This window comes from Dasypus novemcinctus, chromosome 4, assembly GCF_030445035.2.
Source record: "Dasypus novemcinctus isolate mDasNov1 chromosome 4, mDasNov1.1.hap2, whole genome shotgun sequence".
Taxonomy (NCBI): domain Eukaryota; kingdom Metazoa; phylum Chordata; class Mammalia; order Cingulata; family Dasypodidae; genus Dasypus; species Dasypus novemcinctus.
This window is the reverse complement of record NC_080676.1, coordinates 74,445,293-74,471,940: the sequence shown is the minus strand read 5'-3', so window position 1 is coordinate 74,471,940 and position 26,648 is coordinate 74,445,293. Positions and strand designations below refer to the sequence as shown.

The following is a 26,648-nucleotide window of genomic DNA, read 5'->3' as shown; positions in this document are numbered from 1 at the left end:
ACTACAACTGGTGTGACCTATAGACTGTGGTTAACAGCAATACTATAATACTCTTGCATCAATGCCAAATCTGTACTGTGTTGATAATGGAGGTGTACAGAAAAAGTGTATCAAATATGTGCTATGGACCACGACTGGTGATAATGTCTGATGATATTATCTCATAATCTATAACAAATGTTCCACCATGGTGTGTTGTTATATGGGAAATCTACACATCTGTATGATGGTTTTGCAAGTTCACATCTGTAACCAAAATAATTTTTTTTTAAAAAAGAGTGTGGGTTGAGGGAAAAATACACCAAATGTAAGATAAGGACTATAGTTGGGAGTAATATTTTGAGGATGCTCTTGCATAGTTTGTAACAAATGTTTCAAAACAATGCAAAGTGTTGGTGGAGGGGTGATGTATGAGACCCCTGTGTGATGTATATATGTTTATTTTATAAGTTCACAATCTTTACTATGTACTCATTGTTTATGCTAGTTCATGTATGAATGATATACTTCAATTTTTAAAAATTACAACTAATCCTAACTACACTAAAAATGTCAAAATACAGTATTGGAGCAAGACTATTTTTAGCTTTTTCATTTCTTGTTTTTGGAATGCAGCAGCAAGGTTCAATGGATAGAACCATGGCTCCAATCCCAGCCATGACACTGACTAGTTTAATTTAGCTTGGAAAAATTACTTCTGAATCTCTGCTTCTTCATCTTTAAAACAGGAAGACTACTATCTCTTGGGCACCATTTTGAGAATTAAATGAAAAGCAGAGCCCCATTGCACAGAGCATACTAACTTACCTTTCTGCCCAAACCACATTCCTATCAGTAAGAGTAGCAAAAAGGCAAGACTGTTGAAATAATTCTCAACTGCTGATGGGCTGGAGAGGAGACAGAGGGGAAAGCGAACAGATGATCCTCTAAGGTTTTCGGTACTTCTTTGGCGGGTGGGGGGAAGGTGGGAAATGAGTGTATGTGTTTAGACTCTTGGTGATTCTGAAACATCTTCCCAAATGGATTGATAGTCTTTATGAATTACTAAATTAGGAAGTTGTTTTAGGGAACCCCATAAACAGAGAGGTACTTTTAACATATTTACAAACATTTTCCTAAAACCTTAGGTAATACTGTTTAACTAGAACTTCTGTATGATGGCATTTCTAGGTTTTCAAATGTCAAACAATATACAATAGGTTTTTGTTGTTTATTAATTTGTAAAAGACATTATAATCACTTTTAATATAAATGGATTTTATGCTCAGATTGCAATTTCATATCGGTTAACTAAAGTCCAAGGCTCTCTCAAAATAATTACTAAAATTTTATCATAATCAAAATTAAAATTTCTTGAGATACAGCCAACAAAAGATAGGATACTTGTCTTCTGAAATAATCTACAACAAACAGCTTAACACAAAAAAAGAGGTGTACCTAAGAAAATTGGCAAATATTTTAAAGTCTGAAAATATTAAGCACTGGTAAAGATGCAGAGCATCAGGCACAGCTGATGGAAGTATAAACTGGTATAATCACTTTGGAAAACAATTTGGAACTTCCTTCTAGAGTTGAATATGCTAATACTCTACCATCCAGCAATTTCACCCAAAAGTTTATACTAGACTCTAGGATATTTGCACCAAGAGCTCTGTAAAAGATAGTTATTGATGTTTAGAAACAGAAAGAGATAAATCAACTACAGAATTTCAATAAATGGCATCATACACAGACATGAAATTGAAAGAACTAAGCTACATTTTGGATGAATTCCCAAAGCTTAATGTTAAGCAAAGAGGGCGGCAGACTTGGCCCAGTGGTTAGGGCATCCGTCTACCACATGGGAGGTCCGCGGTTCAAACCCCGGGCCTCCTTGACCCGTGTAGAGCTGACCCATGCACAGTGCTGATGGGCACAAGGAGTGCCCTGCCACGCAGGGGTGTCCCCCACGTAGGGGAGCCCCATGCGCAATGAGTGCTCCCCGTAAGGAGAGCCGCCCAGGCGCCTCACACCTGGAGAGCTGACACAACAAGATGACGCAACCAAAAGAAACACAGATTCCTGTGCTGCTGACAACAACAGAAGCGGGCAAAGAAGGCGCAGCAAATAGACACAGAGAACAGATAAGGGGAGGGGGGGGAGAGAAGGGAGGAGAAATAAGTAAATAAATCTTAAAAATATATATATAATCTTGAGCAAAGAAAGCAAGTTGCAGAAGAATTATCCCATTTATATAAATTTCAAAAATCTGGCAAAACAAAACAAACTGTTTAGGGATACATATGGTAAAATTATAAAGAAAAGCAAAAGAATTATTAATACGGAATTCAGAACATAGGTTACCTCTGTGGTGGAGGGAGGGGGCTGTGATCCAGAAAAACATATCAAAGGAAATGATATTAAGTTTGTGAAAGTCTTGTTTTCATTAATGATATACTTCATGATAAAAAAATTTTTTTAAAGAAAAAGGAAAAACTAAGGAAAGGGCAGGAGCTTGCATAAAAAGCTGAATTTATGCATTACAAAATACACACACTGCTCTGACATTATGAGATCCTGGCCACTCCACAATAATTCTAGAATTTAGAGAACAATTAAGTGAAAATTGTAAAGTTAAAAAGTCTTCACGTTACCCAACAGACCTAGACATTTCCCTAAATAGGTAAAACCTTCAACTCCCACATTCCCCAGTTATCTGAAACCATCTTAGATGCCTGGCCTCTAAACTCTGAGTATTTCAGGTTAAAATAAGCAAATAACTCATTTTTCTTTATTCCTCTATCATGAAGATGGACAGTTTTATATAATCAGTAACACCTGTTCCAGAAAAGAGAACCAAAACGACTGGATGAGCAATATACACTGATGAAGGTGGTGTAAGGAGGTCCACTAAATTGAGAGACTGTAGTTTCAAGTTCCGCGCTAGTCTAAATTTAAATTTAACCTGGTCTACAAATCTTGCATTACAGTGAAAACACTTCGGAATGAAAGCACTCAAATTTTTTTTTTTTTTTTTCATTTGTACCTCATCTTGAACCTGACACTTTCTTCCAACCTTCCTCACGGAAGTCCCTCATTAGCCTCCTGCTCAAACACCGCTCTCCCTCCCCCAAGGAGCCCATTAAACCATGCCCCCCTACACACACCCCTTCCAGGCTCGCAGAAGCTCCGGCCTTCTTCCGATCCCAACCTCCAGAGTACGCGACCACTAACGACCGCACCTCCTCCAGCCTCGCCTCTCCCAGGCTCGGATCTCAGCGCCCGGGAACCACACCCACGCGTCCCCTCCTCTCCACTCTCCTCACCGCGGTCCTGACGTCCCTCCCCTCGGTACCCGCAGGGGCTGGCGCTCGCCTCACACCTGGACCCCTTTCTCCCACTGAACACCCCGTACACCTGTGGTCCCGTCTATTCACCCCGCTTCGCCCCGGTCCAGGACCTCCCCGGCCGAGCCCCCTGGCCCAGCCCAGGCGCTAGGCCCCAGGACAGGCCCCACGGCTTCTCCCGCCCCTTCTCCTCACCGTGCCGTCCCTGGTGCCTTCTTCCTGGGGCCCCTCCGCTTCCTCTTCGAACGCCGCCTCTAGCCCAGAGTCGGGGATGCCCAGCGGCTCCAGGGGCGCCGGCTGCAGCTGCCGCTCGCGATCCGCGGGTGCCTGCTCCATGGCTGCAGTACAGCGCGGTGGACTCAGTGCGCCTGCGCCACGGCGGCCAGTCCTCGGCGGCACCGCCCAGGCACCGCCCAGGCACCGCCCAGGCACCGCCCAGGCACCGCCCAGGCACCGCCCCCCGCCCCGCCCCGGCCCCCGCCAGCCCCGGGCACTTCCTGCCCGGCTCTCGACTGCGGAAACCCGGAAACCCGGGGGCCTAAAGACCCGGCGGGGCCCGGGGCCCAAGGCGGCAAGGCGGGCCTGCAGAGGAACTGACCGGGCCCTAAAACAGGAGACCCAGAAATCTGGGAGATCTGGTGGAGGCAGAGGAAGATAGAAAGTCAAGGCAAAGTTCAAGACCAGAAGTAGACATTGGCCAGTAGGGGATCATTTGAAAATCAAAAGAAATTGGAGCGAAGCGAAGGTGGCGCTAGCAGTTGCTGTACCCCTCTACCACAGGAGAGGTCCTGTTGGTTCCCAATGTCTCCTAAAGAAGACGAGCAAGACAGTGAGTGGTCTGACCACGGATATGACTCCAGGAGGAGGCACAAGAAGCAGGGAGCAGAGGTGGCTCAGGGGGCTCAAGTGACTGGGTGCCTCCCTCCCCGATGGGAGGCCTGGGTTCTGGTGCCTCCTAGAAAGACTAACACACAACAGGCAGAGAGGAGAGAGCCCGCGCTAACAACGAGGGGGCTGAGAAATAACATAGATCTTCTTAAAAATTAAAGAGAAAAGAAACTGAAGGTCTTTGTCAGAGCATCTCCCTCTCGAACTCAGGCTTGCCTGTCATTATTGGTTCCATTTTTTCCCAGAAAGATCTGAGCAGCATAAATTATTAACTTTCAACAGGTTGAGTAAGGCCTTCAAGAAAAGATAATACTTTCAAGGTTTTGAGGAAAGCGAGGCATTTAGCTGAAGCCGCGCTTGAATGTTAGCACGGAAGGAAAGTAGATACTTCCTTACTTGGAAGCATTTGAAATCTTTTCTCCCTTTCAAACACCCCACTAACTTATGATAAAGACAAAAATAAGAAGGAAGGGGGAGGGGAAAAAGAGAAGAAAAGAAGAGAGTGTTTGCTGCATTCAACTCACAATAGGTTGGCTCGAGGGGAAGGCAACACAGAAATAAATGTAGAGACACAAGAAGGGAGACAAACCTGGGACCAGGGGACTCAACAGCCTCTGGAACTGAGAGCCTCAACCCTAGTGTCCCATCGCATTTTTGGGAAACTACCAAGCAGCTGTTTGCTATCTGAACTGCAACATCATTTACAATAACAGGGAACAACTGCAACATCTAACAACTGCTACATTTATCAGGTGTAACATTTACAATAGCAAACAGGTAAGCCAGTTTCCCACAACATTTCCCCCTTTTTGTTTTTGCAAAGTCTACACAAATGATGTTTCACTGATTAACAAAGCTTCCTGCGTGATATTTTCACTTTTAGGTTTGAACAATACTTTTTTTTTTCTCCCCCCTCCCCCAAATATGTTCAGTCTCAGGATTGTTCAAACTTGAAACAAGAGATTTACATCAAGACACATTTATATATGACTTTACAGTTCATCAAATCAAGTATACCATGTTTCATTATTAAAGTTCTGGTTAGTATTCAAGCATTTTATATACATAATCCATAACTACCATAGATTATACAACAACAAACAATAAGAGTTCCAACTAGCAGACATTTAATGGCTAAACTTTCATTTCTCATAGGCTTAAGATTTCCTACCAACAAAGCTATATAGGCCAGTACTTGATCAAAAATTACCTCATTTTCTCCAATTTGCATAGTTGGAGGCATAGGCAATGACAAATTCTTACTTCCCCATTTTGGGCTGTGGGGCAGCTGGAAGTTTATCGCATTACTCCAATACCTTCCTTGGTCCTGCTCTTAGCTTCTTCACTGGACCTGGGGCCACAACTCAGTGCTGAATATAAACTTAGTCCATCATTGTGAGGACTCATTTTTCAGGCAGAAAATAGCTGGCTTGTTCTAAGAGTTCCAATGCAGTTTCTGTAGCAGTGAAAGCATATTTTGCCCCTTCTAGGAGCAGGAGGGTGCTGATGTCACAGTCATTGACATGAGCATTAAGGCCACAAGCTGTTGGTGAATAGCAGGCAGCAGGAACTGATGCGCTAGGCACCCCAAGGTCTGATATTCATGATGTTCACTTTTCTGGTGGAGCCGCTCTGCTTCCTCTCAGGTCCCAATTTCATGGCTCTGGATCCTCATGAGGCATCTGCCTCAACAGTCCTGAGAGGGATGTTAGAGGAATGGGCAGGAACATGACAGACAATTGCATGTCACTCCTGGCAGGTGTCCCAGATGTTCTTCCACAGATCTCTCCCCATAGAGAGTGATTCACAACAGTCCATTGTTTCTGTCTTGTTTTTAGTATTTGCAATCCACCCCTGGATAGGGATGGCAGTCTTCAGAGTAACCAGACACTATTGGGTTAAGCCTTTCACTTTCAGCAGGGCTTCCTATGCTGCACACAATTACTTTTTTATATTGTACTTATAGCGCCTTCCCACAATTGTGACTAAAACCCGAGGGGGTACTTAATTAGAATCTTGCCTTTGCCACATACCCCACCCAAAGCCAATATTGGTACTGGCCACATCCAATTCACAGGCTAGGTCAATATCCACCTTCTCCGCTTTTTTTTTTTTTTTCTTTTTTTTAAAGCAGTCTGCTGGAGGTCCTCCTACTCCCATGAAGGACCTTTCCCAATTAACACAGCTCAGTGAGGGATAAAAGATTTTTAGTATTCCAACAATATTACAAATTCTTTTAACATGAGAAAACATTGTACTTTATCAATTACAACAGAGAGTATAATTTTGTCTTATCCAACCAAACAACATTTAAGAATTTGATAGAGTGAAAGGGACCTTAGAGTTTGTGTCAATTGTTTGCCTCTTCCAGGCTTTTAAAATACCTTTGTCTTTGATGTTTCTCAGTAGGGTCACTGCCACAGGTTTCTTCTATGCAGCAGGATTCCCTGCCATCAGGCCATGGCAGAAAGCCTTGAGGAACTGCAAAAGTCCTTTGTTGACCTTTTCACACAGTTTTTGCACTTTTTGTTTTTAAACAGGCTTGATTTACTTTTACAGAACACATTATGTCACTGAATGCTACTACAATACTTTTACCGCTGGTATATGCATACTAGTTCTGTCCCACATATCTCCATATTAACTATTTTAAGACAAACTACATCTTAAATTTCAGTTAGCATTCCCACAAAACTTTTTACCTATTTCAATATTTGCTTAACTTTTACATCTTTCATTTCATCCTGTGAAGAAAAATATTCATCTCAATTTAAGCAAGAACTATTTTTTTATGAAGAGACTTATAGTAATTCTATTAATCAACTATATACATTTCTATTATACAACTATAGAGATCTCACTAACATTTCAAACTTAGGTAATAATTGTAGCTGAGCGTGAGGGTTTTGTCCTCGCTCAGGCCCAAGAGTCGGGGGGGCTTGCTCCTGCCAGGCAGCCGGCGGGGGGTGCTCCAAGATGGAGCACCGGTTCTCCAGGCATGGGGGACGCGCGGTTGAGGAAAAACCACGGAGACCGCTTGAGCGCAAGAACAGGTCTGCTTTATTGCGGAAGTACACTTGGTTATATAGGCAGGGAAGGGGGTGGAGTATGAAGGGGAGAGCAGGGCGGAGGGGTGGCTGCGGATTGGCTAAAACTGGGGGGGCAGACCTCTGGTAATACGCCGTAAGCAGTTACTGGGGAAGAGGGCAGATTGTAGGTTGGTAATATGGGCGAGACTGGCGGGAAGGGTGGCCGGGGCTGGAAGGGGAGGAGGGGCGGAGAAAGGCGGCAACAATTGTTCCTTTTGTTTTAAAAAGAAATTGAAGCAACAAGTTTTGGTGCGCACGGTGGGTGTGAATGGCTCGGCGTGCGCAGCAACAAAAGACAAGGATTAGGAGGAAGAGTAGGAGGAAAAGGAGGTTATAGGGACGGGCACGGGGATAAGACGAGGGGTGGGGGGAGACCACGAGGACCGGCCGGTCGTGAGCGGACAGCATAGCATCTGGCCAGGATGCATGTGCCCGCCATTAGGGTCGGCGCACGCCGGCGCCTGGCGCGCGCCGAGCCTTGCCAGCGAAACGGGCCTGTGATGCCCCTGTACCCCTCGCCCGAGGGGGAGGAGTAGTTGGGGAGAAGTAAGGAGAGGAAGACAAGAAGCTATAGGCGAGCGGTCTGGAGTAGGTGGCTTTTGGTGAGGTTGGGGTGAGAGGAGTTTAGAGAAGCGTACGAAGCTCTGATCAGATTAATGAGGGGGCTGGGGTACAGAGTAGGGGGTAAGCGAGGCTTGGGGTTGTGGGAGCTGAGGGAGGCAGTGGCGAGGGGGGTGCCGGGCGAAGGAGCGGGCGAGGTGGAGCGAGGCAGGGAAGGGGGCTGTGCCTTTGGAGGATTGAAAATCTGATTTGGGCCCACTGGGGTGGAACGTGTGGGAATTGGCTCCTTTTTTGTAGTGATAATGGCACCGTAATCGTAGCCTACTGCATACAGGCGGGCTCCCCACATGCGGCCTCGTAACCAGAGGTCGGAGTTGGGGTCTTTGACTGTGAGTGTGATGGTGTTCCATCGAGTAGCATTACGCTGGAGAGTGAGGTATGGGTCTTTGTTAGGGGCGCTGGACCATCCGTGGGCGATGGTTTCGCACCCCCAGGAAGGACAGTAATAGTGCGTTGGGTCATGGCATCCTCTGGCAGAGGATGGGCACATGTAGAAACCTGTGGCAGCGGGGTTGTGTCCCCCCCACTCATAAGACGGAAGGTTCGTGCGTCCAGTGAGGTTGGCGACATCAGTAGTGAAAGAGGGGGCGGAGGCGGTTACGTTCGAGGCAAGGAGCCTTTTTTGTTGCCAGAGGGAGAGGGTCCAATTGAAGGGCTGGTGACTTGGGTTGGCAGCGGCTGGGAGAGTGAGGGAAGCCAGGACGAAGAGAACGGCTGCGAGGCTGTGTAGAGGCATCATCTGACGGTGCGGCATCTTGATGATGGCTGGTGCTGGATCCGGGTGAACGGGGCGACCTCTGGGCCGTATCCACTGTCAGTGTTATCTCTCACCGAAGGCATAGGGTGCTGATCGTTCGGTGGAACTAATGGGTCAGTGGCGGGCCGAATGCAGCGCCCAGGAATCCAGAGCGGCTGCGGCTCAGAATCTGGAAAGACGCAAGCAAAGCCCCTCCCCTGTGCTAGGAGGGGAGCTGGATCTTGCCAACGATTTGTGGCAGGGTCTTTCCAATGGACAAGGGGAACTTGCGAGGGCTGCCACATGGGTCCCCAGTGTTTATGGGTGGGGGAGAGTCCATGGTCATCGAAGGTTAGGAGATTGTGATGAATGAGGCAGGCAGTCACGACGTCGGCGGGGGCCTTGTGGGGAGAGGAGGCCCTTTCTTTTTGAATGAGTAGCTTGAGCTGTTGGTGAGTGCGCTCGACGATTCCTTGCCCCTGTGGATTGTATGGAATGCCAAAATGATGCGTGATGTGATACATCTGCACGAAGCTGGCGAAGGCGGCACTGTGATATGCTGGTCCGTTGTCTGTCTTGAGATCCCATGGAATTCCCATGAACAAAATAGCTTGGCGAAGCGCCTGGACGCAGTGTTTAGCACTTTCCCCCGCAAGAGGGACTGCATAGCACAGATGTGAAAAGGTGTCAATTGCCACATGAAGATATTTGAGGCGGCCAAATGCACTGACATGAGTGACATCTAATTGCCACCTTGAGTTGGGGCGGAGGCCGCGGGGGTTAACACCCTGAGGCTGCAAAGGCCCAAGTGGCAACAATGGCGCGCAAGTCCGGCACGTGCGCACAAGGTGTTTGCAAGTTTCAATGGGTAGGTCGGGGAAGAGCTTCTGGATGGACCGCGCGGAGAAGTGGAATTGGGAATGCAGGAGCTTGGCTTGATTAACAAAGTCTCCAAGCCGCGGCCCGTCGGCAGGGTTTTCATGGAGGAGGACTGGGTTTACCTGGCGGCTGGACACAGAAGCATCAGCGAGGTCATTCCCTAGAGCCAGCGGTCCTGGTAGGCCAGAATGGCTTCTGATATGAGCAATGAACCAGGGCTGCTGCCTCGCCTCAAGCAGTCGCTGTACGAAGGCAAGCACCCGATCGATGTTTGAGTCACCTGGTAGGAAAGTAGCAAGCGGGAGGCTGCGACACACCTGAAGCGTGTATAGGCTGTCAGTAAAGATGTTGAGAGGCTGGTCTGGGTGGAGATTGAAGACTGCAGCGACAGCTAGAAGCTCGCCCACTTGAACAGAAAAGTCATTTGCGAACAGCAGTTGCCGTGACTCAGGATTCCCAGGAGTGTATATGATGGCAGCAAACGCCGTTTTTGAGGCATCTGTGAAGGCAGTGATGGCTGAAGGGATCTGGTTCCGTGCGGGCAATGGACAGAACAGGTTGGAAAACGCCAATTGAGACATTCCCTGCAGCAATCGGTGATGAGGATAGTGGTTGTCAAAGGAGCCGCGAAAGAGCTCTACCAGGCTCTGCATTTGGGCATTGTTCATGATGAGGGAGGTAACTTCTTTGGCATCTAAAGGCCAGACAATGGTGTGTGGCGGGATACCATACGTCTGTATGGAGAGAAGTACTAAGTCAGTGGCCAGCACGATCCAGGCCCTTATGAAAGGGCAGATTTTTGGGAGCTTGCTTTTTGACGTATGAAGAAAGAGGAGGGGGCCATCTTGCCATAAGAGACCCATGGGAGTGACCGGCGTTGGCAGAACTAAAGCCAAAATTGGAAGGTCAGGGGAGAACCGCTCTAGGCGGCATTGCTGCAGAGCGGCGCTGACCTGTTGGACGGCTTCTCGAGCAGCAGGGGTGATGGTGATGCTGCGAGTGACTGCAGTTGGTGGGCTATCCTTGGTCTGCAAGAGCTCGAAGAGGGGCTGCATTTGCGCTGTTGTGATGGGAAGCGCCGAGCAAAGCCAATTGATTTGCCCGCAAAGTTGCTGGAGCTCGGTTAGCGTCATCTTATCAGAAAGGTGGATTTTTGGGCTTGCGGGTTGGATGAACCGATGAAAATGAAAGCCTAGGAATTGAAAAGGAGGCTGGAGGTTTATTTTGTCAGGCTGCACGGTAAGCCCGAGGCTGGAGAGGTTTGTTATTATTGCCGAGAGCAGATCATTGAGGAGCGCACTGAAGCTCGCTGCTAAAAGGAGGTCGTCCATGTAGTGGAGAATGTATGTGTGCTCGGGATTGAACTTGGAGCGCAGCGGCTCAACAGCATGGTTGACATACAGTTGGCACATAGTCGGGCTGTTGCGCATGCCTTGAGGCAATACTCGCCACTGAAATCGCTGAGCTGCGCCTTAGTTGTTGATGCGCGGAACTGTGAACGCGAATCGTGGACAGTCCCGGGGGTGAAGAGGAATAGAGAAAAAGCAGTCCTTAATGTCAATGGTTGCCGCGTGAAAATGCTGGGGGACTGCGGTGGGGTGCGGGCATCCTGGCTGAGGTGATCCCATAGGCTTAATATGTTTGTTGATCTCACGGAGGTCGTGGAGAAGGCGGTATTTGCCGGTGTTCTTTTTGCTAATGACAAAGACTGGTGAATTGTAGGGACTAGTGGATGACTCTATATGCCCTGCTTGTAGCTGTTCTTCAATGAGGGCAGAGAGAGCTTGCAGCTTGTGAGCTGGCAAGGGCCACTGCTCGACCCAGATGGGCTCCTCTCTGTCCCATTCCAGAGGGATAGGGTCAGGTTTTGAGATGGGAGCAGTGGCCCCTAGAAGGGGGGGGGGCAGCGCAGCTGAGAAGGCTTCTGTGGTGATTCGGGCCTTTAGCTGGCGGAGAACATCTCTCCCCCATAAGATGGTTTGGACAGACGAAAGGACGAGTGGGCGAATTTGGCCTTCGTGGCCTTCTCGGTCACTCCAATGCAGAGGTTGGGATGTTTTCCAGGAGGTAGCAGCTCCCGTGGCGCCGATGACTTGAGGGCTGGTCTCTAGGGGCCAGTGATTGAACGCAGCGACTTCGAAGGGAACACAGGAGACTTCAGCGCCAGAATCTAGAAGTCCATCGAGCCATTGCCCATTGATTTTGAGCTCCAGTGAAGGTTTCTGGCGGCGTGTGATGGGCATTGTCCACATTATGGCTTGGGAATTTTCCTGAGGGCCTCTTGGGGGTGGGGCTGAGGCCTGCCCCGCTGGGAGTTTAAAGGCTGCTGGGAACTTTGGGTGGAGCGGCAGTCGCGGGCCCAGTGATATCCTTTCCCACAACGCGGACATGGTGTAGAAGGGCCCCTTGACCGTCGCATCGGCGGGTCTGAGCGAGGCGCTGGGCCTGGCTGGGAGCACTCGCGGACGAAGTGGCCGGGCTGGCCACACCGAAAGCAGACGGAAGTGGGGCCGGATGAAACAGCCATGGCAGAGGCAAAGGTAGCGGTGAGTGTTTTGACTTGTGGGTCGACGTCACGGCAAGCAAGGACCCATTCGTGCAGAGCTTTGTCGCGTATGGGAAGGACTACGGCCCGGAACAGCGCAAGGCACCCGTCTATAATAAGTTCTTTGGCCAGCACAAACTGGGCATCCTCGCTGGAAATCTTCCGCTGACAAGCTTCCAGGACGCGGGCGACAAACGCTGGGAAAGTTTCATTGGGGTCCTGAAGCAGCTGCGCGAGCTTGGTGGGCTGCTTGGTGGAAACTAGAGAGAATGACCGCTGGACGAGGACTTTTACCCGATGCCAAAACCCTGGGTCAATTTCGAGATAAGAACGAGGGTTTGCATAATTGTTGGTACCCGTGTATGCGTCGGAGGGATCGAGGACGCCGGCTTGGGCATTCTCCACGATTTGCCGGTCAACAGCCGCTTGGTAATGGGCGCGCCATTCAATAAATTGACCCGGCGTCAGGATGGCACGGGCTAGTGCAATCCAGTCATATGGGAGAATGAGCTGGGTCCCCAACTCCTCAAGTAGTTGTTGCACATAAGGCCTGCCAATCCCGTCTTCCTTTATAGCTTTGCAGAGGGTTCTGACCTCTTCCGCTGTAAAGGGTAACCAAGTTTGGGGTCGCTGCTGTGTGGGCTGAGGATTCAACGGATATAGCTGGGGGGCTTGAGAAGGCGCGGCACTGGGGACTGATGGAGCAGCCAAGGCAGGTGAAGGGCTATTGCCGTACGGCAGCGGCGAGGGATAAGCGGAACACGGGTGAGAAAATGGCGACTCAGCGGCTTCCGGGCGACAACAAAATGGCGGCGGGACCCTTCCAGGCGCCGGCCAAGATGGTGGAGCAGCCACATCCGGTGGCGGACAAAATGGCGCGAGGGGCGCTTCCGGTTTAGTGGAAGATGGCGACCATGCAGCTTCCGGGCCCAAACCAGATGCTGACTGGGCAGGAAGAGGCGGGTAGAGGCGGGAGGAGGAGGATACCAGCGGAGAAGAAGCCGGATGTGCGCCATCTTGGGCAGAAGTGGGGGAAGAAGGCGGAAGTCCGCCATCTTGGGGAGCGGCAGGAGTGGTTTCCGTCTGCTGCGGGGAGCTCGGGCGGGGAGGTTCGCGCTCGAGAGCAGCAGCAAGTTGGTTAGACAAAGAGTCAGTGTCGGCGGACTCATCGGGATCACAGTCTAGAGGCCGTTTGGGAGAAGCTTCATAAACGGCTTCGGTTGGAGCGCCAAGGAGACAAGCACGAATGGCAACGAGAACGGGTAAGAGGCCTGCTGGGAAGGTGCGTTTCTCGTGCTCCATGGCGGAGGTGACTCGATCTATGAGTCGCGAGTATGTGTCCGGGCTCCAGAGTTGGCAGGTGGCGAGCCACAGATTAAAAGGGAGCAAGAGATCCCAGTACTTTTGGAGCTGCCGCAAGGAGACGCGGACTCCATTGGCATCGAGCAGGGCAGCGAGGGCCCTGACCTGCGGCGCCTGACGCAATGACAAAGAGGCGCCCATGACGGGATAGGGATGGGACGACGGCGAGGGGTCCCTTGGGGCTCGTCCGGGCGAGGGGTCCCTACCTGGAGAGGACGACGATCACAGCAGCAGCAGCAGCAGAGAGGGGCCGGGGGAGGAGCTGCCACGTTGGGCGCCAGTTGTAGCTGAGCGTGAGGGTTTCATCCTCGCTCAGGCCCAAGAGTCGGGGGGGCTTGCTCCTGCCAGGCAGCCGGCGGGGGGTGCTCCAAGATGGAGCACCGGTTCTCCAGGCATGGGGGACGCGCGGTTGAGGAAAAACCACGGAGACCGCTTGAGCGCAAGAACAGGTCTGCTTTATTGCGGAAGTACACTTGGTTATATAGGCAGGGAAGGGGGTGGAGTATGAAGGGGAGAGCAGGGCGGAGGGGTGGCTGCGGATTGGCTAAAACTGGGGGGGCAGACCTCTGGTAATACGCCGTAAGCAGTTACTGGGGAAGAGGGCAGATTGTAGGTTGGTAATATGGGCGGGACTGGCGGGAAGGGTGGCGGGGGCTGGAAGGGGAGGAGGGGCGGAGAAAGGCGGCAACAAATAATATAAGTGCTTATTTAATTTTTTGGCCATTTGAATAGAGTTCTTTCAGAAGTTTTTATTTATACCATCCAGAGGTATTAAAATATACATTGACATTGAACAAACAGACAAACACAAAAACAATTATAACATACCAACAGAAACAAAGTTTACAATTGACTCATAATTCCTACTTTTCTGGTACAGCTTTTTTTTTTTTTTAAGCTCTCCATCATTTCACACTTAGATTTTACTACTTTTGGGATTTCTTCTGGAATCATGTTGCCTGTAACATGCAAGCTTGTTCTTGGAAACACTTATTAGTAATCAGCAACCAGTTAGGATAACCTGAGCAGCATAAATGCACTTAAGCTCTTATTTAGCAGTTTAGACAGACAGTTAACACATTTTTTGGATTACTACTCTTTAAGACTACACTAAGACTTAAAGTTCAGGAGTAAGCTATTGATTCAAAACCTAAAATTCCTTTTAACACCTTGATAAAAATTTTGTACTAATTTTATTAATTTGGCTAAATAGGCCCCATCAGAATTAGCATGAAAACAAAACAACCTCTCCTTGATAGTCACAATCAATTACTCCTGTATGCACTCTAACTCCCTGTAAGACTGCTTCTCTTGAGAAGTCCAACCATGCCAATTGGTAAAGATCCCTTTATTCCCATTTTTACATGGACAGGGGTGGCTCTTGGAAGCAGAATAACAGGTTCTGCCATAGGAATATCTACAGCTGCACTTCCTGTTGTGGTGGGGTATAAATCCAGGGCACTGCAGAGAATCAGGGAGTGCCGGGCTTGCTCTGCTGAACCAGGAAAGCCCCTTTTCGAGCAGGGTGGGAGCGGGCTGGTTGGAAGTTTCCTGACAAGGGGGTGCCATTCTTATGATAATTAGAATGACGTAGGCTAGACCAAGGATTTCCTTTACCACAGCGTAGACACAGCTCAGGTTGTTTCAGAGCAGAAATATTCTGTCCAAGCAGCATTGTTTTTCTCTCAGACCTTTTCCGACAATCTTTTCTCATATGACCAATTTTTCCACAATTAAAACATTTTCCAGAGAACCTCTTATTGATTTTCATCCCTGCCACAGCCTGATCCATCATTGTAGCGTGGTGGCCCTCTGTCCCTACATCCTGGCACAATTTAATATATCCAGTCAAATCCACTTTACCTTTCATAATCCCAATAGCTTTCTGACAATTCTGATTGGCATTTTCGTAAGCCATTAGCTGCAAAATAGTATCAGCAGCTTCTAAATTATTCATCTGTTTTTTGATAGCCTCTTGTAAACCGTGCAATAAAGTCAGGGTTAGGTTCTTTAGATCCTTCTAATATTTTTTGAAATGACACCAGAGGCTGGCCATTAGCCTCAGTTTTTTCTCATGCCCTTAAGCAACAGCAACGAACTGTGCGATGGCTTGATCATCCATTGTTCATGGCTGTTCTACTCCCACCCAATTCCCCACCCCCACTAACTGATCCAAGGAAACGGGGATATTATGGGCTCTATTATGAGCAGCCTGAGTCTCTGCATGATCTGACCACCAGGTTTTGAATTGTAAGAACTCTCCAGTCCCTGGGGTGATGCGTGCCAATGCAGACCAGTCAGCCGAATCAGCCTAGAGCCTTCAGTAAGACCTTGCACTGCACCAGAGGTAAAAGGAGAACTTGGAACATATTGTTGCACGGCTGCTTTTAACTCTTTCAAAATTTTAAATAGGAAGGGTTCCTGAGTGAACTCATAAACTCCATTCAGGTTTTGAGGATCAACTCCAGGAGCTACTCTTTCTTGTATGGTAACCGGAAAGGCCATTTGAAGCGCCTCCAAGTCACCCTACATTCTAGACTGTAAAATGCCCTCTTGCAAAGCTGACAACTTTGGCTGAGCATCTCTGGGTATAGGAGGGGGAGGAGGTGTCAGTGGGGAGGAAGATGACTTTCTAAAGTCAGTTAATGGAGGAGCTGAAGGCAAAACAACTTCAGATTTAGTATCATCAAAAAATTCAGTAGGAGAAACTTCCTCACATTCTCTATTTTCATTTTTCTCTTCCTCATCTTCCGTTTGTAATGGTTCTAAAATAGATTTAACAATAGTCAAAGTGGTTTCTATAATCTGTAAGAATTCTAATATACGAGGCTCACTGACCTTAGCTCCTCCTGCTTTAAGGAGCTCTTTTAGGAGACAGACATATGGGTGATATTCTGTTGAACTGTCTCCGTTTTCCATTGTAACCCTGCTAAAATACCCGAGAGTGTCCTTACTCACCGAGGACTTATAAAGGCCTTCCAAACCACTCGGGGCTCTGCACCATAAGAACACCTTTAGTTTCCCTTGAAGCGATTCTTCCTCCTCTCAATCCCCACGTTGGGCGCCACTTGCTGCATTCAGCTCACAACAGGTTGGCTCGAAGGGAAGGCAATGCAGAAATAAAGGGGGAGACATAAGAGGGGAGACAAGCCTGGGACCAGTGGACTCACAGCTTCTGGAACTGAGAGCCTCAACCCTAGTTGTCCCATCACATTTTTGGGAAACTACCAAGCAGCTGTTTGTTATCTGAGCTGCAACATCATTTACAATAACAGGGAACAACTGCAACATCTAACAACTGCTACATTTAACAGGTGTAACATTTACAATAGCAAACAGGTAAGCCAGTTTCCCACAACAAGTGTTAGCACAGTGTTTCATGAAACCCTGGAAAACTCTGATAATTTTCTACAAGCATTTCTTGTTGAATTTTCGAAACTAGCTTCCTTGACAAACATTTTCCATGGTAACCCTATGGGAAACGCTGACTGGTGTACCAGATTGTGGTAAGTTGAGATTACTTGCATAAGGCCAGGTCATCAATTTTTTCAAGGAGAGAAACTGTTTTTTTCTGTCCAAACAGCCATTTCAAGCAGTGACACTCAACTTTCTCCTCCTGGAATGCTTTCTCTGGCCTGATGGCAAATTTCCATTTATCCCTGAAACTGCTGCTCACTCATCATCTCCTCACTATAATATCACTATTTATAAACTTGTTATGATCTTTCTTGTAATATTTTGTATTAATTATATGTCCGTCTCCCTCAACTAGACTTTAGATTCTTTTAGGTCAAGTATGTATCTTTTTTTTTCTCTCTCTCTCCAAACTCACACTTTTAATAAATGTTTAAATGCATTTTATCAAGTTATCAGGGATGATTCATGCTTGGCAAATGCTCAGGAAATATTTTTTTAAGTCAGGCTATTTTTAAAATTTATAACAGGGACAGATTTGTATCCTTTATCTTGTGCCCTTTTACCTGCTTTAAGGTACCAAGGAAACTATCTTAAGAGCCATTAGGATACTTGCTGTGGGTCTGGTGATTTGATATATCTCATATTGCTGTGAGTCAGTGAGGGCAGGCAACAGTGCTATCTGCTGGTGCTAAAAACAAAGCAAAACAGGGAAGTGGACTTGGCCCAGTGGTGAGGGCGTCCGTCTACCACATGGGAGACCTGCAGTTCAAACCCCGGGCCTCCTTGACCCGTGTGGAGCTGGCCCATGCACAGTGCTGATGCGTACAAGGAGTGCCATGCCACGCAGGGGTGTCCCCCATGTAGGGGAGCCCCATGCGCAAGGAGTGCACCCCCTAAGGAGAGCCGCCCAGCATGAAAGAAAGCATAGCCTGCCCAGGAATGGCGCCGCACTCACGGAGAGCTGACACAACAAGATGACAGAACAAAAAGAAACAGATTCCCGTGCCGCAGAAGCAGACAAAGAAGACGACGCAGAGGGTGAGATCTATTTCCCCTTCTTTCACACACCTTTTTTGGTGAAAATTTTTCTTTCAACCCTGTTTTTGATATGCACTTTAAGGTGTTCAGTTGGACATAACTTTGTCCCTTTATATCTTAGGATTTGTCATTGAAGAAACCAAATTTGAAAAACAAGAGCCTAAAGTCAGTGGGAAAATTCAGGTGATTAGTTTTCCCTATTTTATGTACATATAATACATGTGATTGTGGGAAAATTAGAAAACACATATACACATAAAAAAATAAAAACTACCCATACTCCCTCAGCCCCAAAATAAGCACGGTTAACATTTTGGCATGTATTCCTTAAAACGGGTTCTTAACCTTTTTTGTGTCATGGATCCCTTTGCCACTCAGTTGAAAACCACAGACCCCTTCTCAGAATGTAGCAGCAGATAGTCTTATGACACCCAATATCGGCATGTCTTAAAATTAAATTTTAGGATTACTCAAAATCACGTTTTACAACTTTCCCATAGTTTCAATACCCCATGACCTAACATAGTTCAACATCTGTTCAAATGGTCATTTTCGGCAAACATTTAGAAATTTGGGTTTTCCCACAGGGTCATAAAACCATCTCCTCCATCCTTACCAACCTTTTTCCACTCAGAACATGCTATACGAAAATAAAAATCATACTAAGTCCTCACTATACTGTGTATTATTTAATAAATATATCACAACCGCACCATCACATTCCCACAAGAATAATGTTTCTTTGAGTTTTCAGTTCAAACTCACGGACCCCCTGACACTGGTTAAGAACCCCTGTCTTTGGGAAGCGGACTTGGCCCAATGGATAGGGCATCCACCTACCACATGGGAGGTCCGTGGTTCAAACCCCAGGCCTCCTTGACCCTTGTGGAGCTGGCCCACGCGCAGTGCTGATGCGAGCAAGGAGTGCCCTGCCATGCAGGGGTGTCCCCTGTGTAGGGGAGCCCCACACGCAAGGAGTGCCCCCCGTAAGGAGACCTACCCTGTGCAAAAGAAAGTGCAGCCTGCTCAAGAATGGCGCCGCACACACGGAGAGCTGACACGACAAGATGACGCAACAAAAAGAAACACAGACTCCCGGTGCCGCTGATAAGGATAGAAGTGGTCACAGAAGAGAACACAGCGAATGGACACAGAGAGTAGACAACTGGGGGAGAGGGGAGAGAAATTAAAAAAAAAAAAAAAAAGAACCCCTGCATTAGATGATAATGGATAACGACTATCCAAAGGAACCACAACTGCAAGCAAGGCAGTTCCATCCATCTGCCCTATGGAATCAAAGTCCCTCTCAATTAGAAGTTAAGTGGACATCACCATCCCAGAAGCCTCAGGATTGGGGAATGAGCTATGGACTAGAGTAGATTTACTGGTATCCTACTATAGACTTATTGTGATTCTAGCAATGGAAGAACTTACATCAAGGATGTGGAGGCAGTGGCCACTGAGGGTTCTGAGGGGAGGGAGAGGGGAAAACAGGTGTAACATGGGGGCATTTGGGGGACTTGGGAATTGTCCTGAATGACATTGCAATGACAGATACAGTCCATTATATATCTTGCCAAACTTACAAAATTGTGCAGAAAAGAGTGTAAACTACAATGTAAGTTATAATCCATGCTTAGTGGAAATGCTCCAAAATGTGTTCAATTGTAACAAATGTACTATACTAGTGAAGGATGTTGTTAATGTGGGAAAATGTGGTAGGTGCAAGGAGTGGGGCATTTGGGAATCCCCTTTATTTTTTTATTTTTATTTTCCCCTTTATTTTTTATGTAACATTTACATAATCCAAGTATCTTTTTTAAAAAAGGAAAGATATATTTTATTTTATTTTTTTATGAGAGCAAAGTTTTTTTATTTGTTCATTTCTTGCATTTAAAATATTCTTTGATGACATCCTTGGCCTGAGATTCTTTGCCATAGTCCCTAACAACCACACAACTACAGCCAACTATTTTACCGGGTTTGCCCTCTGTCGATTTTACAGAGGCCTACCCATTGGCCTAGTTTCTTGTTATCATCGATCTTAATTAGGTTGATTTGGTGCTCAGCACAAAGGGCCTCCACCAGCTTGATATGCATGGGTTCATCACAGTTGGAGTCAAGCACACAAAGATGGGCTTGGCGCTTGTCTAAGGTTTTGGCAGCTCCACGGATCCCACGTGCTAGGCAATCGTGGATGAGGGCAGTTTTTAGCACCTCTTGCAATGCAGTGTTGACACCTATTACACCTCCAGCAACAATGCCTTCCTCGGCCAGGGCGGTGGGTTGCGGGTGGAGCTGAATCTTGAAATCCCCCGAGCCTCCGCCTGTGGGTAGCTCCACGGCGGCAGGAAAGAGCTAAAAGATATATTTTTAAAAAGAATTATACACCACAGAAAAGAACCCCTGCCTTAAAATATCATACATACATATAATAAAAATGAAATCACACTATGCTATTTTATAATTTTATAATTTTATAATTTAACTTAAAAAAGCAAGAATATGTGATTTATGTATCTTTTAAAACTAAAAATATATTTTTAAAAGCAAAAATACCTTTCAAAGTGAATATATTTTTTATTTCATCTTCTTAATGCTACATAAAGTTTCATTGTAAATTTAATTACTATAATTCACTTTCAAAATTCTCTGTAGTTATAATTGAAGTTGTGTCCAAGTTTCACATTTATAAAAAACACTGCAATGGCCATCATTCTACATAACATTGCCCCACCATTTATTTCTTTAGTATAAATAGGAATTGAGAGGTTTTAAGGGAAATTTCATTTAAGCTCTGATAGTACCTTGAATTAATTCTGTTCTATTACAAAATAACATATTGCTAGAAAATTGATACTTGTCTCCACTAGATAACATGTCTTGCCCTTGGAGCTGCCTAAAAACTAAACAAGTTTTCTTTTTAATACTAAACTTTATTTTTAAACCAGTTTTATGTACTTTTTCTCTCCCCCCCCCCCCCGCTGTTTTTGCTGTCTGGGTCCATTCACTGTGTGATCTTCTGTATCTCTTTTTTTGTCTTCCTTTCTCATCTTTCTCCTCTAGGATTCACTGGGATTTGATCCTGGGTACCTCAGATGTGGAGAGAGGTTCCTTGTCAATTGCGCCACCTCAGTTCCTGGTTTCTGCTGCTGCACTTCACCTTGACTCTCTCCTTCGTCTTTTTTTGTTGCATCGTCATCTTGCTGAGTGATTCCCTTTCACAGTCACTGGCTCGCTGTGCAGGCACTGGCTCACCACGTGGGTACTCACATGGGCACTCAGCTCGCCACATGGGCACTCGCGTGGGCACTGGCTCACCACATGGGCACTGGCTCACCATGCAGGCACTGGCTCACAATGTGGGCACTCACATGGGCACTCGGCTCACTGTGTGGGCGCTGGCTCACTGCGTGGGTGCTGGCTCACCACACAGGCACCTACATGGGCATTCGGCTCACCACACAGGCACTGCCTTGCTGCTCAGGCACGCTTTCTCTTCTTTTTTTATTTTTACCAGGAGGCTCCAGGGATCAAACCTGGGTCCTCCCATATGGTAGGCGGAGGCCTTATCACTTGAGCCACATTTGCTTCCCTAAAGCAGTTTTAGGTTTACAGAAAAATTACACAAAAAGTACAGAGAGTTATGAGATACCCCTACAAATACATAGTTTCCCCTATTAACATCATGCATTAGTGTGGTATATTTGCTACAATTAGTGTTGAGACATTATTCCTTACTAAGTCTATAGTTTACATTAGGGTTCACTCTTTGTGTTGTACAATTCTAAGGTCATGTATCCACCATTACAGTATCATAAAAATGTATTGTGCAACCACTAATCTTTTTACTATCTGTATAGTTTTGCCATTTTCAGAATGTCATATAGTTGGAATAATATATAACCGTTTCAGAGTAGCTTCCTTAACTTAGCAATATTCACTTAAGATTACTTACTCCATACCTTTTCATGGTTTGATAGCTTATTTCTTTTTATCTGTCAATGATATTCTATTGTATTGATGTGCTACAATTTGTTTATCCATTCACCTATTGAGGGGCATCTTGTTGCCTCCAGTTTTGGGCAATTATGTATAAAGCTGCTATAAACATTCACGTGCAGTTTTTTGTGTGGACATAAGTTTTCAACACCTTTGGGTAAATACCTAGGAGTGGAATTGCTGAATCATATGGTAAGCCTAGGTTTAGTTTTGTAAGACACTTCCAAATTGTCCTCCAAAGTGATTGTACCGTTTTGCATTCCTACCAGCAATGAATGAGAGTTCCTGTTGCTCCACATCCTGATAAACTTTTGATATTGTTGATTTCTTAAATTTTAGCTATTCTAATAGGTATTTAGTGGCATTTCATTGTCTTTCATATGGAATTCCCTAATGAGTTATACTGTTCGGTACTTTTCTATATATTTGTTTGCCATCTGTAGATCCTCTTTGTGTGAGGAGTGTTTAGCTCTTTGCTCATTGCAAAATTTGAGTTATTTTCTTTTTATTGAGTTTTAATAAAAAGTTCTATATTTTGGGTACAAGTCCTTTGTCACATGTGTGTTTTACAAATATGTTACCCCAGTCTTTGGCTTCTCTTTTCCATTCTCTTAACAATGACCTTTGCAGAGAAGAAGTTTTAAATTTTAATGAAGTCCAACTTACCTTTTTTTTTTCTTTCATGGATTGTATTTTTGAGGTGTCCAAGAACTCATTGCCAAACCCAAAGTCATATAGATTTCCTCCTATGTTATTGTCTGCAAATTTTATAGTTTTGCATTTTAAACTTAGGTCTATGATCCATTTTGAATTGATTTTATGGAAGAATAAGGTCTATGTCTAGAATGATCTTTTTCTTTTTGCATGTGAGTGTCCAGCACCATTTGTTAAAAAGACTATCCTCTTCAAATAAAAATAAAAAAAGAAAGAACGAAAGGAAGATTATCCTCTCCCTATTGAATTGCCTTTCCTTGTTTGTCAAAGATCAGTTGACTATATTTCTGGGGTTTCTATTCTGCTCCACTGATCTATTTGTCTATTCTTTCCCTAATACCACATTGTCTTCATCACTGTAGCTTTATTTAAGTCTTGAAGTTGAATGGGATCAATCCTCTGACTTTGAATGAATTCTTTTTGATAAAGAGACAGAAATTAATATTTATATAAATACTCTGGGGTGGAACGTAGGTGATATCTTGAACTTTTTCCTGGGTGTATCTCTTGGACACCCATGGCTAGCATTATGACAGGTGCAGTTTTTTCATGTGCCTGGTACTATACATAAGTTTTCATGAAGTGCCCCTGCAAAACAGATATTATTTCCCCATTTCACAAAGGAAGAAACAGGCTCTGGTAATATTGGACAATCATCCAGAAAGTACGTCCAGAAAGTAAAAGGAAGACCTAGGATTCAAACTCAGGTTTCTAGGAGCCCTAAAATCCACACTCTTGGGCAATGTTGCTGCTCTGCATGGAGTAGAGGAAGAAGAGAGATTCTTTTGGAAAAGAAGGCAAATAATTGGCAGAAATGAAGGCTGATTCCTCACCTTAAAATCCACAAAGAGAAGCCCATTTCCTTAGAGTAGGAAGGCAAAATCACTCCTGTCTGGGGAAGCCAAAAGTTAATTCCATGGAAATTGCAGAAACAAGCACTTCTGCTTCAGTCAAGGGAGGGATGTTCTTCCCTCTTCCTGCTCCTGAATGGGGAGAGCTTGAGGTTACCTACTGGAAAAGTCTCAGGAGCACGGAGGCCAGCCAGGCTCGCTCTGAGGTGGGGTAATACATATTCCCCAACCCAGCCAAAGGAGGGATTTTAGTCTTATATCTGAATACTATGTTTTAGGTCTCCATTTCTGTCATTAATTTAACAAATATTTTTTAGTCCCCAAGTTAGTTTAAGAACCCCATGAAATACCTATTCTCTGCTCTCCATTATTCTGATTCTGTTTTTCCCCTCCCCAGGATTCTCCTCCAGCTGCCTAGCTGGAATTATGAAAGCCACATTCTGTTTCTTCCTCTAAAAATAGACCTTTCTTTTCCCTCAGTCTTCACCAGCAACCAACCTCAATCTCACTCCATCTCTCCTTTTAGTATCAACATGGCTGGCATTTGTACTGACAGAACATCCAATCTGTCCCCTTCCTGTTAGAATCACCATTTTCCTTTTGGGCAAATTTTCCATTGTGTAAGGTCTTGATTGGAGAGCAATTTCCAGTTGTGTACCTTCTGTTGCAACCTCCCATTTCAGAAGTAGAAGATGTTAGATCCTTCTTTTATCACCTCCAGGCAAATAATTTCCACTTGGCCATTTAGATGCCATAGACTTTGAGTCTCAGGTCAGAGGGGATGCTGGAGGTTGGAGCCATCACCAGACAGGTGATGTTGCTAGGGCCAGATTGTTTCTGAGCTGTGAAATTTCCTGTAGATTCTGTGCCAAGTCTCCAGAGCTATGTTGGCCCTGCAACTTTCCAAGGCCAGATCATAGCCTTAATTCTGTAAGCTCCTGATATCCTTCAAGGAATTCCTCTATTTTTAATGTGACTAGAGTTGGTTTTTGTTCTATGCAACGCAGAGTTCTAATTGACACAATGAAGCTCCTATCTACTCAAATAAACATGCAATAAATAATTATTAAGCACCTACCCTGTTTCAGACAGTCTCAGTGCCTGCCGAGGTGATTATCCAAACTGATCTGTCACTATATGTCCATGGAGAAGACTGGATTATATACCAAGAATCAGTAGAACCATACTTTATTCTTCTATGGCTTAAGAAACTTCCCCCAAATCTCCAGCAAGCTAGTACTGGACTCTTCAGCAGCTAAAAGTCATTAAAGCTACCATAAGAGAGAAATATTTCTCTCCTCCCAAGGAACTTAAATACAATTTTACAGAGGCCTTCTAAGTCAGCAAGTAGTTGTTTACTCTTCAACTAGGAAACTCAGTCCAGATAGGTTGGGAGGAAGTCTATGACAGGTCAATGGCTAAGTGATCTGGGGACAAGTGAGACTTGTGGCACCTCCCAACTAATATTGTACATATGAGCAATACCTGAAGGGTATTTTCCTACCTCAGAAGAGTCTGGCATTCACTCTAAAAAGAAGAGTCTTCTTATATTCAGAAGCTATCAGACTGCTCTGAGAAGGATAAAACAGAATGTACTTGAGGGAAATCTGTCTATAAGTTACAGTGTTGCTGTCAAAACTAAATCACATCCAATTATGTTTGTTTACACAGAATGAAATTAGTAGAGGGAGAACTAGGTATATGGATATATGTTCAGAGATACATAGACTAGTATTAACATATACAGTCAAATATGTAGTGACATGTACATGCTCAAAAACAAAGTTGCAGTTCAATTAATAGAAGCAACCTCAGAAGTCATCAAATCCAACTTTCTACCTGATGCTTAAACTGCCTGTTAACATACCTACCACATGGATATCATGGACAGGATCATATTATTTTTTAAAAATGACCTTTAATTTTTTTTTCTACAAAAACAATGTATAATCCAGGAAAATACCAATATGAAAAAAGAAGAAAATAAAAATCATCCCTAATACCAAATATAGAAATAATGACTATTTATATTTTTGTACAGTCTCTTTTTTCCTATGGACTACACATAAATATAATTAATTTTTTTAAAAAAACAGAGTTATGTTCTGTATAACATTTTGTATAAAACTTGTTCTTTTACACCCAACACTTGCCTTTCTCCTGTAGTAAGAAGCTGGACAGGAAGTGAATGTGGCTTCAGCAGTTGGATGCCTGTCTGCCACATGGGTGGTTCTGGGTTTGGTTTCTAGTCCCTCCTAAAAAAGACAAGCAGGACAGCAAGCTGACGTGGTGGACTGACTCAATGAGCTGAAACAACAAGCTGATGCACAAGGAGACACAACAAGGAAACACAATGAAAGACACAAGCTGGGAGTAGAGGTAGCTCAAGCAATTGGATGTCTTCCCCCTATATGGCAGGTCCTGGGTTCAGCTCCGGGTGTCTCCAAAAAAAAAAAAAAGAAAAGCAGAGGGAGAGAGCACACAATGAACAGGCACACAGAAAGCAGACAGTGCAAACAATTGTGAGGATAAAAAAAATAAATCTTAGAAAAAAAAAAAGAAAGGAAGAAGCTGGACCCAAGAACACAGGACACATGTACTGAATCCCAACTTTTTAGCCAACTGGCACTCCAAAAGAAAGTGCCAGATTATGTTCTCAAGAATAGTTTTTGACAGTATACATTCCCCTCATGATCATCAGTTGTTTTTTTAATATTGGAGAGATGGAAAAAAGGTAATCCAATTGTTTTAATTTTTATTTGATTTTATACTTGCATCTTACCACCCTGTTACAACCATTTTTTTTCTTTACTTAGTTTTGGTTGTCAGTTCTTTCATATATAGAACTAACTCTCTTTCCAGAAAAATTGTGTCTACTTTTAGTTCCCGCCCTTTGATAGTTCCGATTATTTGGGTATTCTGCATCTATACTCAAAAGCAATATTAGTTTGTAATTTTTTTTGTTAATGTCTGTCAGGTTCAGATATTCAGGTAATACTGGATTCATAAAATGAGTTGGGAAGTGTTCCCACCTCTTCTCTGATAAAGTCTGTGCAATATTTGCATTATTTTTTCCTCAAATGTTTGCTAGAAATCAATACTAAACAATGTGATCATGGAGCCCAGATTCCTTGTGGGGAGGTTTTGAAATTGAATTCAATTTCTTTAAGAGATATAAAA

The 26,648-nt window shown here is 45.2% G+C and overlaps 2 protein-coding genes across 2 annotated transcripts in view; both read right to left on the bottom strand.

The window, feature by feature from the left end:
• SNX4 (sorting nexin 4) overlaps positions 1-3,747 on the bottom strand; it is a 94,754-nt gene extending 91,007 nt beyond the window's left edge. Inside the window, exon 1 of the mRNA XM_004465821.4 lies at positions 3,522-3,747. Within this exon, the coding sequence (XP_004465878.1) occupies positions 3,522-3,662 (141 nt within the window). The 5' untranslated portion in view covers positions 3,663-3,747. The remainder of the gene's footprint in view (positions 1-3,521) is intronic.
• Positions 3,748-19,875: 16,128 nt separating this feature from the next.
• Positions 19,876-21,874, bottom strand: LOC101420420 (small ribosomal subunit protein eS12-like). The gene is made up of 2 exons (XM_071214478.1): positions 21,860-21,874; positions 19,876-20,259 (listed from the first exon to the last, which is right to left on the bottom strand). The coding sequence occupies exons 1-2, from the start codon at positions 21,872-21,874 to the stop codon at positions 19,876-19,878; spliced, it is 399 nt and encodes a 132-aa protein (XP_071070579.1).
• Positions 21,875-26,648: the final 4,774 nt, after the last annotated feature.